General features: G+C 43.8%; 2 protein-coding genes across 4 annotated transcripts; one reads left to right on the forward strand and one right to left on the reverse strand.

The window, feature by feature from the left end:
* Positions 1 to 748: 748 nt before the first annotated feature.
* On the reverse strand, positions 749 to 7188 carry LOC120825306 (E3 ubiquitin-protein ligase TRIM21). 2 transcript variants are annotated; one of them, XM_078079607.1, is made up of 2 exons: positions 6914 to 7188; positions 749 to 2454 (listed from the first exon to the last, which is right to left on the reverse strand). In XM_078079607.1, exons 1-2 carry the CDS (start codon positions 7110 to 7112, stop codon positions 815 to 817), a joined length of 1839 nt encoding a protein of 612 aa, XP_077935733.1. In that variant the 5' UTR covers positions 7113 to 7188; the 3' UTR covers positions 749 to 814. The 2 variants fall into 2 exon arrangements, with proteins under 2 accessions (XP_077935733.1, XP_077935734.1); XM_078079608.1 differs by lacking the exon at positions 6914 to 7188 and adding an exon at positions 5525 to 5774.
* A 1031-nt stretch (positions 7189 to 8219) lies between these two features.
* LOC120825334 (zgc:172076) lies at positions 8220 to 12899 on the forward strand. 2 transcript variants are annotated; one of them, XM_040186920.2, is made up of 9 exons: positions 8220 to 8492; positions 8869 to 8915; positions 9164 to 9362; positions 9425 to 9582; positions 10111 to 10243; positions 10377 to 10533; positions 10658 to 10781; positions 11093 to 11285; positions 11533 to 12899. In XM_040186920.2, the coding sequence occupies exons 1-9, from the start codon at positions 8477 to 8479 to the stop codon at positions 11691 to 11693; spliced, it is 1188 nt and encodes a 395-aa protein (XP_040042854.2). In that variant the 5' UTR covers positions 8220 to 8476; the 3' UTR covers positions 11694 to 12899. The 2 variants fall into 2 exon arrangements, with proteins under 2 accessions (XP_040042854.2, XP_077935741.1); XM_078079615.1 differs by lacking the exon at positions 8220 to 8492 and adding an exon at positions 8601 to 8684.
* Positions 12900 to 14014: the final 1115 nt, after the last annotated feature.

Consider the following 14014-nt stretch of genomic DNA (forward strand, 5'->3'; position numbering starts at 1 on the left):
ACTGTAAGAAGCCCATTGAGGACATGTGTCTTCACCTCGCGTCCTTGTGCTCCTCAGGAGACCACGAGAAAGGCGCGGACCGCCTGACCAACGCCATCGCCGTGTGTGGTAAGCCTCAGCAGCTGCTGCAAGGTGGTGCAGCAGACTCTGCCTCCACCCGTTTTCCAGATGCTGCTCACCAAACTGCTTTGTCCTTCGTTTGGACCTCACGAGACCTTCTGGTGCTTCCATGACCGTGTTGGGTATTACGAGTCCATCCTGCATTGGTAATTGTATTTTGAACATTAAATAAGAAGTTTTTGATGAATTAACATGTATTTGTATGAACTGTTGACATTAAAAAATATAACAATTTTTTTTTGCACTTAGCTTTATTTTTAAGTCATATTGCAAATACCCACAATACAAATAAAAATGAGCCAAAGTGACTTTTAATTATTCAAACCACTTCTAACACCAAAAGAACATTTGCATCTATATTATTAATTCACTTTCATGCACAATAACAATAACACAAAGTGTATTCTGTGAACATGATGGAAAGGTCAGAGGCGTTTATGAGAAAATTAAATATTCAACAATATGTTTTCAGAGGCTTCACATCAGAAATAATTTGTTTTGCTAATTTACTCAAAGTCAAACTTCAGCTTTGTATATTTAGTGAAAATAAAAACGTGTGGATTCAAAAAGGTGGAAATAGATATTCTCCATAAGGCGTCATGATACAGAAATAAAGAAAAAGACAGTATTTATACAAGATATGTACATTTATTCCCTTTAATGAATAAAATCATCACATGAAATCAGAGAATGATTAATTTACTCCGACAGGAGAGATGATCAGAGGAGCAGAGTTTATACCATCGTCATTAAAACCAGGATTAAACCACGGGAAGAGCTTCTCGGTGAAGGAGCAGCCAGTGAAGGAGTAGATGAGAGCTGCAGCTTCTACGTCATAAAAGGAGACCACACCCTCCTCATAGTCCACAAACACCCCCACCTTCTGAGGACCAGACTTCACAGAGAGAACAAATGGAGGATCATCAACAGCATTGTATTCATTTCCATTTCTCAACCATAAAATCCAGTAACCATTCTGAGGACTCCGTGAGATGAATCCCTTCCTGTTGACTGACACTCTGATCACTCCTAAATCCCACCGAGTCTTTCCTTCAACCTGAACCTCAAAGTAGAATCTGCCTGAAGAGAAACTCTGCTTTGTTAAAACACAGTGCCAGCTAGAAAATCTCTTTGGGTTGTTTGGGAGATTCTTCTCCACATCACCGTGTTTCACTTGTTTCCCATCGTCAGACAGGATCAGTTCACAATGAGCTGTTTCAGGATCAAGAGTCAGATCCACTGCAAACATCTGGACCCTCTTCAGCTCAGCGTCCGCACACCACTTCTTCATCTTCTTACTGAGTGTCTCCTCCAGCTGAGACACAGCTCTCACCACAGTCCCCTCATATGAAGGACAAACACTGACCTCTGTCCAGTCCCTGGTGGGTGGTGGCTGATGGATGTTTGAGGACTGGAGAAGATGGAGGTGGTCTTCAGAGAGAGACAGCTGCTCCACCTCAGCGCTCCTCTTCATCAGCTCAGAGATTTCCTCTTCCAGCTCCCTGGTGAAACCTTCAGCCTGTTTCTTTGTGGCTTCCTGCTTCTCTTCTATGGTTTTGAGGAGCTCCTTCAAGTCTCTTCTAACTGATTCCATCAGATCAGTGAAGACCTGAACACCTTCTGCTTTCTCTCTGCCTGCATCTTCCTCACTGAGGTTGACCGAGTGTTTGATCTCCTGAATCTTCACTCTTCTGTTCTGGATCATCTGCTGGATTTCAGCCTCTGTCTTTTTCAGCTCGACCTTCTTTTCTTCATATTCTTCTTCCAGAGGAACAACATCATGGTTCTTGTGGTCTAAAACACTGCAGAGCATGCAGACACACGTCTGGTCGCTCTTACAGAACAGCTCCAGAGGTTTATCGTGCTTCGTACACATCCTGCCTTCCAGGTTCTCCACAGGGTCCATCAGCTGATGTCTCTTCAGGCGTGAAGCTGTCAGATGAGGCTCCAGGTGAGTCTCACAGTAGGAGACCAGACACACCAGGCAGGACTTGAGGGCCTTCACTTTGGTTCCAGTGCAGACGTCACAGGGAACTTCTCCTGGTTTGGACTCTTGTTGCTCTGAGCTGCTGCTGCTGGCTTTCTGCTGAGCAGACTGTCTGAACTGAACAACCATCTCAGAGATGAAGGTGTTGACCCTCAAATCAGGTCTGGTGATGAAGTCCTTGTTACACATTGGACACCATTTCTTCTTGCTGGTGTTCCAGTGTTCATTGATGCAGTTTATGCAGAAGTTGTGTCCACATGATGTAGTGACTGGATCAGTGAACACATCCAGACAGATGGAGCACAGGAACTGATCTTCAGATGGACCATAGTTTGCAGAAGCCATGTCTACACATGTTGTGGAAGAGAAGAAAAATTCATAATTATAATGTGTTGTCATTTGAAACCAGTGGGATTGTACCATATAACATTGTGGAAAATACTGTTTTCAGGGTCACTATTCTTGATAAACCAGTCCAGAATGTGTCCACATGCTGTGAATAAAGAGCAGCACGCTAACAACGCTCTGCTTACTTGGTGACAAACACGTAGCGTCTCATTTAGATGACTCACACTAAAAGCCTCCAGCAGGTTCACTGTGGAACACGTTTAACGTGACGCACCAAGAGGAAACAGGAGAAAAATGTGAAGCTGTTAGAACGATCATAATGTGACTATTTAGTGTGATTCAATAGAGTAGAGTTGTATCAACATTTGCATGTATTCAATACACAACTAATTGAATTCAGAAAACTTATTTTAAAAACTCCTTTGACAATATTTATTTTCACGTAACAAAGAACTGAACAAACAGTTGTGGTCAAAAGTTTACATACACTTGTAAAGAACATCATGTCATGGCTTCTTGAGTTTCCCATTATTTCTACAACTCAGATTTTTCTCTGATAGAGTGATTGTAAGAGATACTTCTTTGTCACAAAAAACATTCATAAAGTTTGGTTCTTTTATGACTTTATTATGGGTTAACAGAAAAAGTGATCAAATCAAAAATATACATACAGCAGTGCTAATATTTGGTTACATCCTTAGCCATTTTCACTTCAATTAGGCGCTTTTGGTAGCCATCCTTCTCGTTGAATCTTTGACCACTCCTCTTGGCAGAATTGGTGCTCGACTTCCGGTGTCCATTTTTCGTTTTGGAGGGCGCCACTCTTTCCTCATTTTTCTCATCCGTCCCTTTCTCCGTCTCAAATTTAGCTATCTTTCTTTTTATTCTAACGTCTCTTTATTTGTAATTTGCCGCTACCTCGCTCGTTCGTACGCAGTATTTCAGGCCGTAGCAAGGTATAAGGTTTCGATCTGTCATGATGAACTACTTGCTCCTGTCCGTGGAGATCCAGCGGGCTGCCAATAAGATAGATGGGTCCCCGTTCTCCTTAAGAGTCCAACACAGCCAGGACCCTGTAGGGGCCCTTCCAGCGGGGAGCAAGTTTCAGGTAGTCCTCCGTACGTGCAATTCTATCATAGTACGGCTTTTGTTTTTCGTGGGAATCCGCACCACACTGTCTGGCACCACAAAAAGCCATCTCCAGTCTTTCTGCCAGAGATGTCGCAAAGTCAGCATGAGACAGAGGCAAGTCCATGCAAACCATCTGCGACGGCACCAACACCTTCGCAGTCGAGTGTGAAGCGGTCGGGATGAGGATTAGCACCTCTAAATTTGAGGCCATGGTTCTCAGCAGGAAACCGATGGATTGCCTACTCCAGGTAGGGAATGTGTCCTTACCCCAAGTGAAGGAGTTCAAGGGGTCTTTTTCACGAGTGAGGGGAAGATGGAGTGCGAGTTTGGCCGGAGAATCGGAGCAGCGGGGGCGGTATTGCACTCGCTTTACCTGCACTCATGTCAATGAACCAGTTAAATGTGACATTAGTCTGGTTTTTACCTTGATGGCAGCAGTGCAATTATGCAACTGTCATGTAATTTCCTGCTCATTTCTTCTTAGAACTTGAAGGTATGTCCAACCATTCATTTAAAATAATTGTTTGTGATTGAAAGTTTAGATTCCCACCCTAATTCTATTGCATAAAATTGTCGTAATGAGCATTCTATTTAACTGTTTGCATATAAAATGACTGGAGAGATTTGTTTTGGTCTGCAGTTTGTATTTCTCTTCAAGATGCACAACTGACGATCCAGAAGAGGCTTTGATTGTAGCCTCAGTAATCCAGTGGACGACCGGTTAAGCTCACAGACATTTGCTTTTGGAAGATCGGCAAACATTCAGACTTACTGTGAAATGGTATCATTTGTGTCTGAACATCATACCTAACCACAGTGTATTTTACCCAAGTGTCAGTGCTTGTCACATTCCCAGTAGCCAACCATATAGATTATGAATATTTTAAACACTCCTTCAAACTGCCATTAAGTGTGGTGCATAAATGTGTTAAATAGTTGTTGGCAAGAGCATGGTCCTGTGTTACGTGTTTCATTTTATGTTTCTCTTCTTTAGTGAAACAAAGAATCATTTTATACTACAGCTTTTTATGCCACCTTGTAACATGAGTGAGCAAAATAAACACACAAGTATCAAGTATGTTGATAGGAAACGTCATCCAAAAAATGAAGCCAGTTGAAGGACATGCATGTAGATGTCCCGTCCAGAAGAAGAGGAATCCACGGCACTGCAGCAAGACAGTAATGCTAGAGTCAGGTTAGGGTGATACAGAAAAATGAACAAATACTGTACCTCACGTTAAATTGCATTTCTTTGTTATTGTGCTACATGTACAGTACACACAGTACCTCCTGCAGATCTAGTTCTGGCACAGGTAAGTTACCTGTCGCGTCCCAATCGTCCAAAGCTGATTGACAATTGTACCTCGGTCGGTGAGAACCAAGCCCATAGGATTTATTAATATAGTGTCATTAATGCGTAGCTAACTTTAGCTAACACGGACACGTCCAGGTGGGTGTAACCACTGTTAGCCCAACGTTACCGTTACATGCACGTAGAAACTTGGGCTTCATGTCAACACAGCAGCCCTCCATGTTGTTCTTTAATAAACCACACCGCGACACTAACAACAGTAAAAGTAAAAATAAAGCTGCTGCATTTTAAATCATTTTGACAAAGTCAGCTTACCTCCGTGTCGCTCCTCACAGTCGCCTCCCGTCGGTTTAATGGTGGAAGCAAGAAACCAAGCGCCCAGTCGATCCACCAATAGAAACTCCTGGTTCATTAAGCTGCGTAAGCCCCGCCCATGACGTACAAACTCGGATCGCAAGTTTTTTAATTCGAGACCAAAAGATTTTGTTTTGCAACCAAAAATTCAAAACAAGAAAAACTAACAAATAATTTATTCTCAGTTTATATATTTTTACCTAAACTTGATATTTGTTTGAAAGGCAAGACATTTTCTCTCAAAATTTTGCATAATAAGGACACAAATCTACCTTCATACTACCGTAAAAACGACCAAAGCTGCACCAGTCGAAGAGTCACAGTCCTGTTTAAATCACAGTCTTTATTTAGCTTTTGATCCTGATCCAGACCGTGGTCGTCCAGTTAGTGACCTCTGAAATAGACGAAGGGATCCGGTAACATAGAGAGACTAAAGTTTAAAGCACAGAGATTCAGCTCCAAGTGACTGAAGTCCTGGACAGTTTGAAGCTGTTAGACTGAGTTACTGTATCGTGGGACTGTGGATAAACACACGTGGTTTTATTGTTAACATTCTATCAAGTAGGAAGTGAACAGAGAGGAACTTCCTGCCTGAGTAAAGTACTTCTTCTTGCCACTGGTCAGATGTGTGGAGCACACGGCTGCTAGATTCTCCACCTCAGCTGTGGATCTTTGCAGCTCCTCCAGAGTTACAAGGGCCTCCTGGTTGCTGCTCTATTAAGGACATCACAGTGTACTGTGGATACATGTGACCTTTAACTTTGGTTATGATGGAGGACAATGGTCAAATGTACAACTAAACTATTTCCCTATAAGTATAAGTTGTCTCCCTGTCACTGGAGACAACCTGTCCAAACGGAGGGACCGTTCTTTATAACTCCAGTTAATAAGGATTTCTTCAGAAATTACATGACATTACATGTCATTTAGCTGAAGATTTTATCCAAAGCGACTTACAATAATTGCATTTCAACCATAAGGATCCAAATCCAGAAGGCACTTTCATCAATAAGCCAATTCACATTATAAGTACAATTAAATTGCAACAATGTTTTTTCTATGTTATCACACCAGAAAGTTCAGCTGGATCCTCCACAGCTCCCTCTGCTGGGGGGAGACAAACAAAAACAACGTTTGTTTTATTCACTCACTGATCTGTTTATATTCAGTTGGCCTGATATTAATCTACAAGAAGACCATGGCTTTGTTTTAACCAAGACAAAAGAAAGTTAAATAGAACTTAGAATATGTGTTAATATCTTCAAAAAACTTTAGTTCAAATGTAGATAAATCCTGTTTTTAATCAAATTCACAACTAAAGAGGATACTTAAATATATATATATATATATATATATATATATTGTATTTCAAGTAAAAGGTGTCTCTCGGCCACTGGAGACAACCTGTCCAAACATTCCTTTCTTCTACCAAATTACATTGCAGTGTGACTAAAGTGCAATCTCACCAAATCAAATCACCAAACAGCAGCTCAGAGGATTCAGCCTTTTCGGAGACCCGCATGGGCGATTTACGTAAGTAAAAGTCTGTCGTTCACTCGCTTTTTGGTTTAAAGCGGAAAATGAGAATACTATGGTATTTGAGATTTTTCGTTTTACCGTTTAAAAACTGTAAAATGAACTACAAAAGCAAACCACTGTACCTGTGTAGGCGTTCTGTAACTTCTCCACAGCGTTGTTGCGTTTCATCGCCCTCAGGATGGCGACGGTCACGTTCACGGCCGTTTCCTCGCCGTACCTCTCCAGATGGCACCTGGCAATTGGAGGACAGCTGGGCAAGATCTCATGAAAAAACTTTTCAAAATCTGAGTAACCCTCAAGAGAATGAAGGACTGGTATCATGTGAATTATCACATTACTGCTTATGTGATACACAGTAAAGGTAAAATGCTTCTGTCTTTCAATAACATTTGGAAATACATGGAAAGCTACTTGTTCTTCTTTTCTATGTTACCACGTGACAGATGGAAGGGGATGTTCAAGTTACCTCTGACGCCTCCATCCTGAGGGGGGGGGGAAGGGGCTTCTTTCTTTCCTCTGAGGTTTATTTGGATCCTCCACAGCTCCCTCTGCTGGGAGGAGACAAACAAAAATGATCTTTGTTTTATTTCCTCAGTGACCAAAAGGATTAAGAATAAATATAGATCTTAGTAAAAAAAATTACAATAGGTGGAGCTGATATAAATTTGATTGTTGTTCTCTCAGGCTTTCTGTCATCATGAAGATCAGACAAGCACTTATCGTTCATTACCGGATGATTAAAGCGGTCGGCGCAAGTTGTGATTTTAACCCTCGAGCCGATCAACTACTAATTCTTGTCTGACGAGTCTTTTTTTGTTTCTTACATGTTGGTTCATATCCATCCAGGTATTAACACCTTTCGCCCCGCGGCTGTTTCTCCTCATGAAACCAGAGAGCTCTATACGGAGAGTCGGCTGTCTCACCACCACAGAGGAAACTACTGAAGTACACATGACATCTATTTTACTCAACTTTAAGGTCCTTCCTGAGGCTTCTTCCTCTGCATTATTCACATTCAGGGGTTGTTTGTGTGGTTGGACTTCTGGGACAGAAGATGTCGCATGTGTGCAGACTGAAGGACTCAAAGGTCTGATTTTGTTCTATATAAAATGAGTTAAGTATAATGTTTATGGAACATGATGATGAATGTTAGCTGTTGGGTGATGAAGGTGTGATATTATTTCCCATGTTTACTTGAAGAAGCTTCAGGCCAAAGGGTTTATTGGTTGAAAGGGTTATTGATGAGGTTCGGCTCTGGTCAGGAGAGTCAGGGATTCCAGGTTCGGCCACCAGATGGAGCCCGAGAGGAAGGTAATGAACCGGCTGGGCGTGGATGAAGTGGGCGGAGCTTCTGATGGCCGAGCAGCCAATCGCACGAGGCTGTCATAACTCATATTTATTGGATGACTACCTTGTCGTCATAACGACCACACAGCGACGGAGAAGGTCTTCTATACGTTTTTGTGAAAACTGGAATAAAGTTAGTTTCTTTTTGAGGATTTTGAATTTGTTCTCCACTCCGCAAACGCAGCAGAAATAAGCGTCCTCGTCCTCTTACTGATGCAGCTACGCGGTTATAAAAAGGCCGCCGTTGTTTGGACTGTAACTGGACCCCCCGTGGGCTGCAGGATGAGCAGCTCCGGACCAACAGCACTATTCTTAGAACCATTGTAGCGCCGGACGACATGTGGAAGGTCAAACGTGAGTGTTTTTCTCGCTGCTCTCCGTGTTTTTATCACCCGGCAAACCGACTCGCTGGGACAGTTCGATCGATGAGACCACGCGGCCACTCGTGGAACCAACGTGGTCGCCGGTAGTTCTACCCGGTGGGGGGGCCGGGGGCCCGGGGGGGGTTCCTGTCTTTAGCGTCTGTGTTGTTCAGTCAGACTGAAGGTGAACAACGAGTTCTTTGTAGTGTTCAGTTTAAAATTCAGTGTTTGGAGTTGAATCCTAATAAAAACATGAGGATCTTTATTGATACTGAACTAAATTTAACTATTTATCAATTGATTGTTTAAAAAAAAAGTCCACACTTAACTAATAACTCTTTATATTCAGCGTTTTGCTTTTGTTGCAGCTCCGATTGCCTTTCCAATGGAGACGAGGTACCGGCCGATTTTGGAGGTAATACTACGGTGTGAGATAATAAAGCCTTCATATAACTTATTCTTCTCTAACATCACCTAACTGAAGAGTTTCAATATTCATTTATTGAAATTTTCACACGGGCTGAATGAGGGCTGAATCAATTAAAAAACATCTCTCATGCGACTAAATGAAAACATGCCCGAATAGACTCAGTCAACATCGTCACCATCCTTCAGAATAAAAGCTGTTCCTGTCTCATCTAAAACCACTTCCTGTGCGCTCAGAGTCTGGTGCCCCCTGACCCCATGTCCCGGCTCCACCTGAGGAGATTTTCTGCCGACGAGGAGTTTCCTGACCTGAGCAGGAACTCCACCTGGATGGCACGGATCCTCACGCCGGCCATGTACCGCCGCCAGTTCCACCGCTGCACCCAGAGCGGAGTCATCTTTGATGACGTCATCCGCCCGGGCCTCGAGGAACCAGGTGACGTCAGCACGTTAACATGAGCACCTTTACTTCTGTATTTGACCCTTTTGTGTCTGAAGGTGAACAGCCCACTCCAGAGTCCGTGGGCTGCGTGGCCGGCGACGCTCAGTGCTACGTCCTGTTCTGTGACTTCTTCGATCGGGTCATCGAGGCGCATCACCAGCACGAGATAAGCGGCCAGGCGCCAGAGGGCGACCTCAACTACGACAACCTGAAGGTAGCTGGTCGGACCAACGAGCGGCAACCCCTGAAAAGTGAAGCGAATTAGCTTGCATTCTTCCTGTTGTCCACCAGGGGGCGACTCCTCTGTGCCTATAGAAGTCAATGGGGAAATTTATTCCCTCAGTAAACATCCTAAACTTGTGTTTATGGTCTTAATCTCTAGTTTCATCAGTTTTCATCTTCTTTAATACAGTCTGATGTTCATTTAGTAAATGAAAGTCAAATACACCATTGGGCAGGATATGCTTGAGGGCGGAGCTCTGCAAGTTTTCTTCTTCCAACTTGAACTGCTTCACAATGTGTTTTTGGTCATAAAAATGTATTTAGCGTTACACCAAAAGCCATGATAGCGGCGGGCTGAGAAGTCTGTCTTGTGACGTTATTGATGTAACTGATGTTTTCTGGCAAAAGTCCTATTGTTAAGCGGAGTTTCAGGTCTGTGGGAAACTACTGCTGATTTGTACAATGCTAATACTTTAGCTCAATGCGCTACCACTTTAACTTTATCGTTGTTTGTGTGCAGGGCACTTGCGACTTGGACAGCTCGTACGCCGTTCGCTGTGAGGCGAGCGTGGTTCGAGGCGTCGAGGACTTCTGCTTCCCGACGCACTGCAGCCGAGGAGAGCGCAGACAGCTCCTCACGCTGGCCAGGAGAGGTACTGCACGCCTGTGATCCAGAGTGTTTACCACTCCTCAGAGGTTACCTTGGAGCTCGGGGGTCGGATGCAGAGGAAGACGAGACGGTCTGACCATCCGCTCTGAGTATTCGACCACTTTTGGCCCCCACAGCTCTGCTGCGGCTGGAGGAGGAGGAGCTGCCGGGTCGATTCCTCCCACTGGAGGAGCTGGACCAGGAGCAGCAGAGGGAGCTGAACCTGGAGCCTCCGTCCGCCTATCAGCTCCGCATCGGCACGGCCCGGGACTGGCCCGACGCCAGGGCGGTCTGGTCAGTTCGGTTGGCTGTTCGGAGCCTGAGAGTGTCGTACAAGCCTAATGGCATCATCTGCCACTGTGACGCTCAAGAATGTAAGTGGAACATTTAGTCTAAATCACATTGCTCCTGGTTGCAGGGTGAGTAAAGACGGCAGTCTAGTGGTCTGGGTCAACATGGACGACCACCTCAGACTTGTGTCCACACGAGACGACGGCAACATCGTCGAGGCCTTTAAGTGCGTCTGCATCAACCTGCAGAAGGTCAGTGAAGTGTCTCCTTCTCAGGAAGCAGTTATCGGCTGAAAATCAGCTGGTTGCAGATGGTCATCGTCGACGCAGACAACTAGAAAACAACAGAGCTGACTTCATTTTAAGTAATTGAAATGCATATTGTAAGCAGATTTCTTTTTTTTTTTACAAAAATCCCTTGTTGTTTAAGGTACGGTTTTCTGGTATTTATGAATTTAACAAAGTAAAATACCACAAAACTGACTTTATAGTGTCTGACGTCTTTAAGTCCCCCAGAGTTGTTGACAAAAAGGGGTCGTGACCTTTGACCTCTGCGTTCCCAGCTGGAGGGCTTCTACAGAGAGCTCAGACACCCGTTCACCTGGAAGCAGCAGCTGGGGTGGGTGAGCAGCTCTCCGGCCGACGTGGGGACGGGCCTGAGGATCCGGGTCCACCTCAGACTGCAGCACCTCCCGGGACACAAGCGCCTGCAGGACGTCCTGCGGAGGCTGAGGGTCTGCATGCACGCGACCACAGGTAGCGAGGGCCGCGCTTTAGGTTCAAATATGCACAAGATGGTCTCGAGTTATTTATGTACTCAAGATCAAAGAGCAGCAACGCGCACAAACTCCGAAAAGATATCTGACATGCAGGCAGCTGCACGTGTATCTACATGTAACACAAATCGGTTTATTACAATTAATAAAACTGAGGCTTCAGTATCTCTTCACTCCACTAAAAGACAGCAACTGTGGTTTTAAACTGTCTTTTTTAAATTTCCCAGAATCCCCGGCGCTGTATTGCGTGAGCAACGCGGCGACCTTCGGCCGGAGCGAGGTGGGACTGACCCAGCTGGTGGTGGACGGGGTCAAACTGCTCGTCGCCATGGAGAAGAGGCTGGAGGACGGCCGAGACATCGACGAGCTCGTCCCAACGCAGAAGTAGGTCGAGGCGACGATTGGCTGGAGTCAGGAAGAGAACGGATGGACCGACCAATCAGAGGGAAGCGTTGAGCCGTCGTACAGAAAGCGTTTTTAAATTTTAAAAGAACAATTTAGTTTCATTAGCTTCAATGTTACAGTATGATGTTTTTAATTATACTCATGATAAAGCAAACAGGAGTATTTCTTTCAAAATCAACATTTTAAGTATTTTTAGTTTAATCAAACTGTGAAGGTGCCATTACATGAAATCTCTATTGGTAAAACAATCAATTCTAGCAAAATGTGTCAAGACAAGAAGCTGAATTCTTCATTTGCACGTTGTTTTCGGCAGAATTTGGCGGAACCGGAAAAAAAAAAAAAAAAAAACACTCAATGATGGAAGAAGTTCCTCAGACAGTCTCCTTTATTAAAAGTAGCCTGGTTGAATACCAGTAGAAACACTCTCACAAGAAAAAGTGCCGAGTTAAACATCTAAATGTATGCTGAATGTACCATAATTAGTGAAGGACTTATAGATGCATGAATGTTACTCAAATGTTGCAGCTGGGAAGATTTTTAATGACTTTCTGTACCGCCTGGTGACTCAGTCCGTAATGAATAGTTTACAATGTCATGATTATGGATTTCTATTGCGTTACAGTTGTATTTGGACTTGTAGTTTTGCCACAAATAAAACAAACAAGTAATCAAAACCCTCGTTCTGGATCAGCATCGGGGACACCTGTGAAAGGTGCACAGCAGGAACATTGCACATCATCACATCCCGTCTCCTCGTGAAAACTGGCCCGGCTGTAGAAAGAACAACGACATAATAATGTCTGTGCTTTTTTTAATTTTTTTTTTATTGAAAACGTTGTCATCCATCGCGGCCACACGGGACTTCTGCTACTGTCCGGCTGAGGGCGAGCCGGTCGGTCACGTGGTGCGAGTTATGACGTGGAAGCTGGAGGCGAAGGCTAGTTTTCAAGTAAGAGGCTCAGGTGCACAGTCTTCCACAGGTGACGTGAGGAATGCGTCGTATTCGCACCCTTTTCGGTTACGTTTGCATCGTTTTGTTTCCTTTCTATTTTTTTATTTTATAATTTTTTTAAGTGCTAGAAACGTAGAGTCCAGAAAAGTGTTCTGTTGAACCGTCGACACTGTGCAGACTCGGTGGATTAGTGGGAACACAATTTAAAAGATGTAAAGGAGCAACTGAAAGACACAAGATACAGAGCGGTACATTCGGAAGGCAGTCAGTGATGGGGCAGATTCATCCGCCAGGAACCCGCGGCACACAGGAAGTAGTCCCTCAAGAAAAGGACCAATCTGGTGATTTTCTACGTGCCGCTTCTTCCCAACATGAACAGTTTAAAACTAATATTATAACATATTATTAAAAACATTTAGCGTCAGTTATTGTGTGTGTTAATGCCTTGTGTGTCTTAATACTAAATGTGGATTAAACCGCTGCGGAAAATAGTCCCCAGCAAAGTGTTTAAAAAATAAAAAACAGTCACCAGCTGTTTTAGGAAAGACTTTTTTAAACAGTAAACTTTTCTGTTTTAAAAAGTGGGCCGAGGGCCACAAACAGGAAGCACATGAGATTGATTATAAAAAACAAATATGTATATACATATAGAAACGAACACCAGACTGATCCTTTACGTTTGAACCGGAGACCAAGTGATAGATGTTCTGGTTTTGATGCAACATAAACGTTAAGTTTAAATCTCACGGTTAAAAGCTTTGGAAAAAAAGACAATGAATGAGTCATTTTTGTCAGTGAGAAACAAATGAATGTCGACAGTGTGGATCAAGTAAAAACCGACTGATCGATACTGTACCTGCACGTATTCACCTGGACGGGCGTTTTTTCACACAGCATCAATAATAAAGTAACAAAAACACATTCTGTTCGATCAGCTTAGAATGTGTAAAAAAGAAAAAAGAAAAAAGAGCTTTACAGGTTGCATTCGAACTGACATCATCGACCCAGAGCTCCAGTATTATTGCGAAAGCATTAACATCAGCCAGCGGGGGGGGAGGTCGGAGGTCAGAGGTCACAGGCTTACAACCACCAGGGAGGACGTCGTCCCGTCTCGTTGCCCCGCCACGTCTTCAGGCGGTACAGAGAAACTACAGGGGGGTTTGGTGGAAGGGTCTTTTCACATTAGATGTTATTTTGGTTTTGAAGTGGATACAAAGTGAGATACAAAGACGCCTCCGAGCGACAGCTGAACAAGAAAAGAAGAAGAACCGGGAGATTAACATCCAAACGTGTGCGGATTTAAATGTGAAGTCGTTTCACAATAAAAGCAGGTAGTAGCGAGGGTTAAAAAG

The sequence above is a fragment of the Gasterosteus aculeatus genome, chromosome 9 (genome assembly GCF_964276395.1).
Source record: "Gasterosteus aculeatus chromosome 9, fGasAcu3.hap1.1, whole genome shotgun sequence".
NCBI classification, from domain to species: Eukaryota; Metazoa; Chordata; class Actinopteri; order Perciformes; family Gasterosteidae; genus Gasterosteus; species Gasterosteus aculeatus.

Coding starts and splice junctions, on each gene's coding strand:
- LOC120825306 (XM_078079607.1), bottom strand. CDS start 7,112: ATGATACCAGTCCTTCATTCTCTTGAGGGTTACTCAGATTTTGAAAAG. Junction 2,455..6,913: donor GTTACAGAACGCCTACACAG/GTACAGTGGTTT, acceptor CAACATGTGTAG/ACATGGCTTCTGCAAACTAT.
- LOC120825334 (XM_040186920.2), top strand. Junction 10,244..10,376: donor CCTCACGCTGGCCAGGAGAG/GTACTGCACGCC, acceptor TGGCCCCCACAG/CTCTGCTGCGGCTGGAGGAG. Junction 10,534..10,657: donor CCCGACGCCAGGGCGGTCTG/GTCAGTTCGGTT, acceptor TCCTGGTTGCAG/GGTGAGTAAAGACGGCAGTC.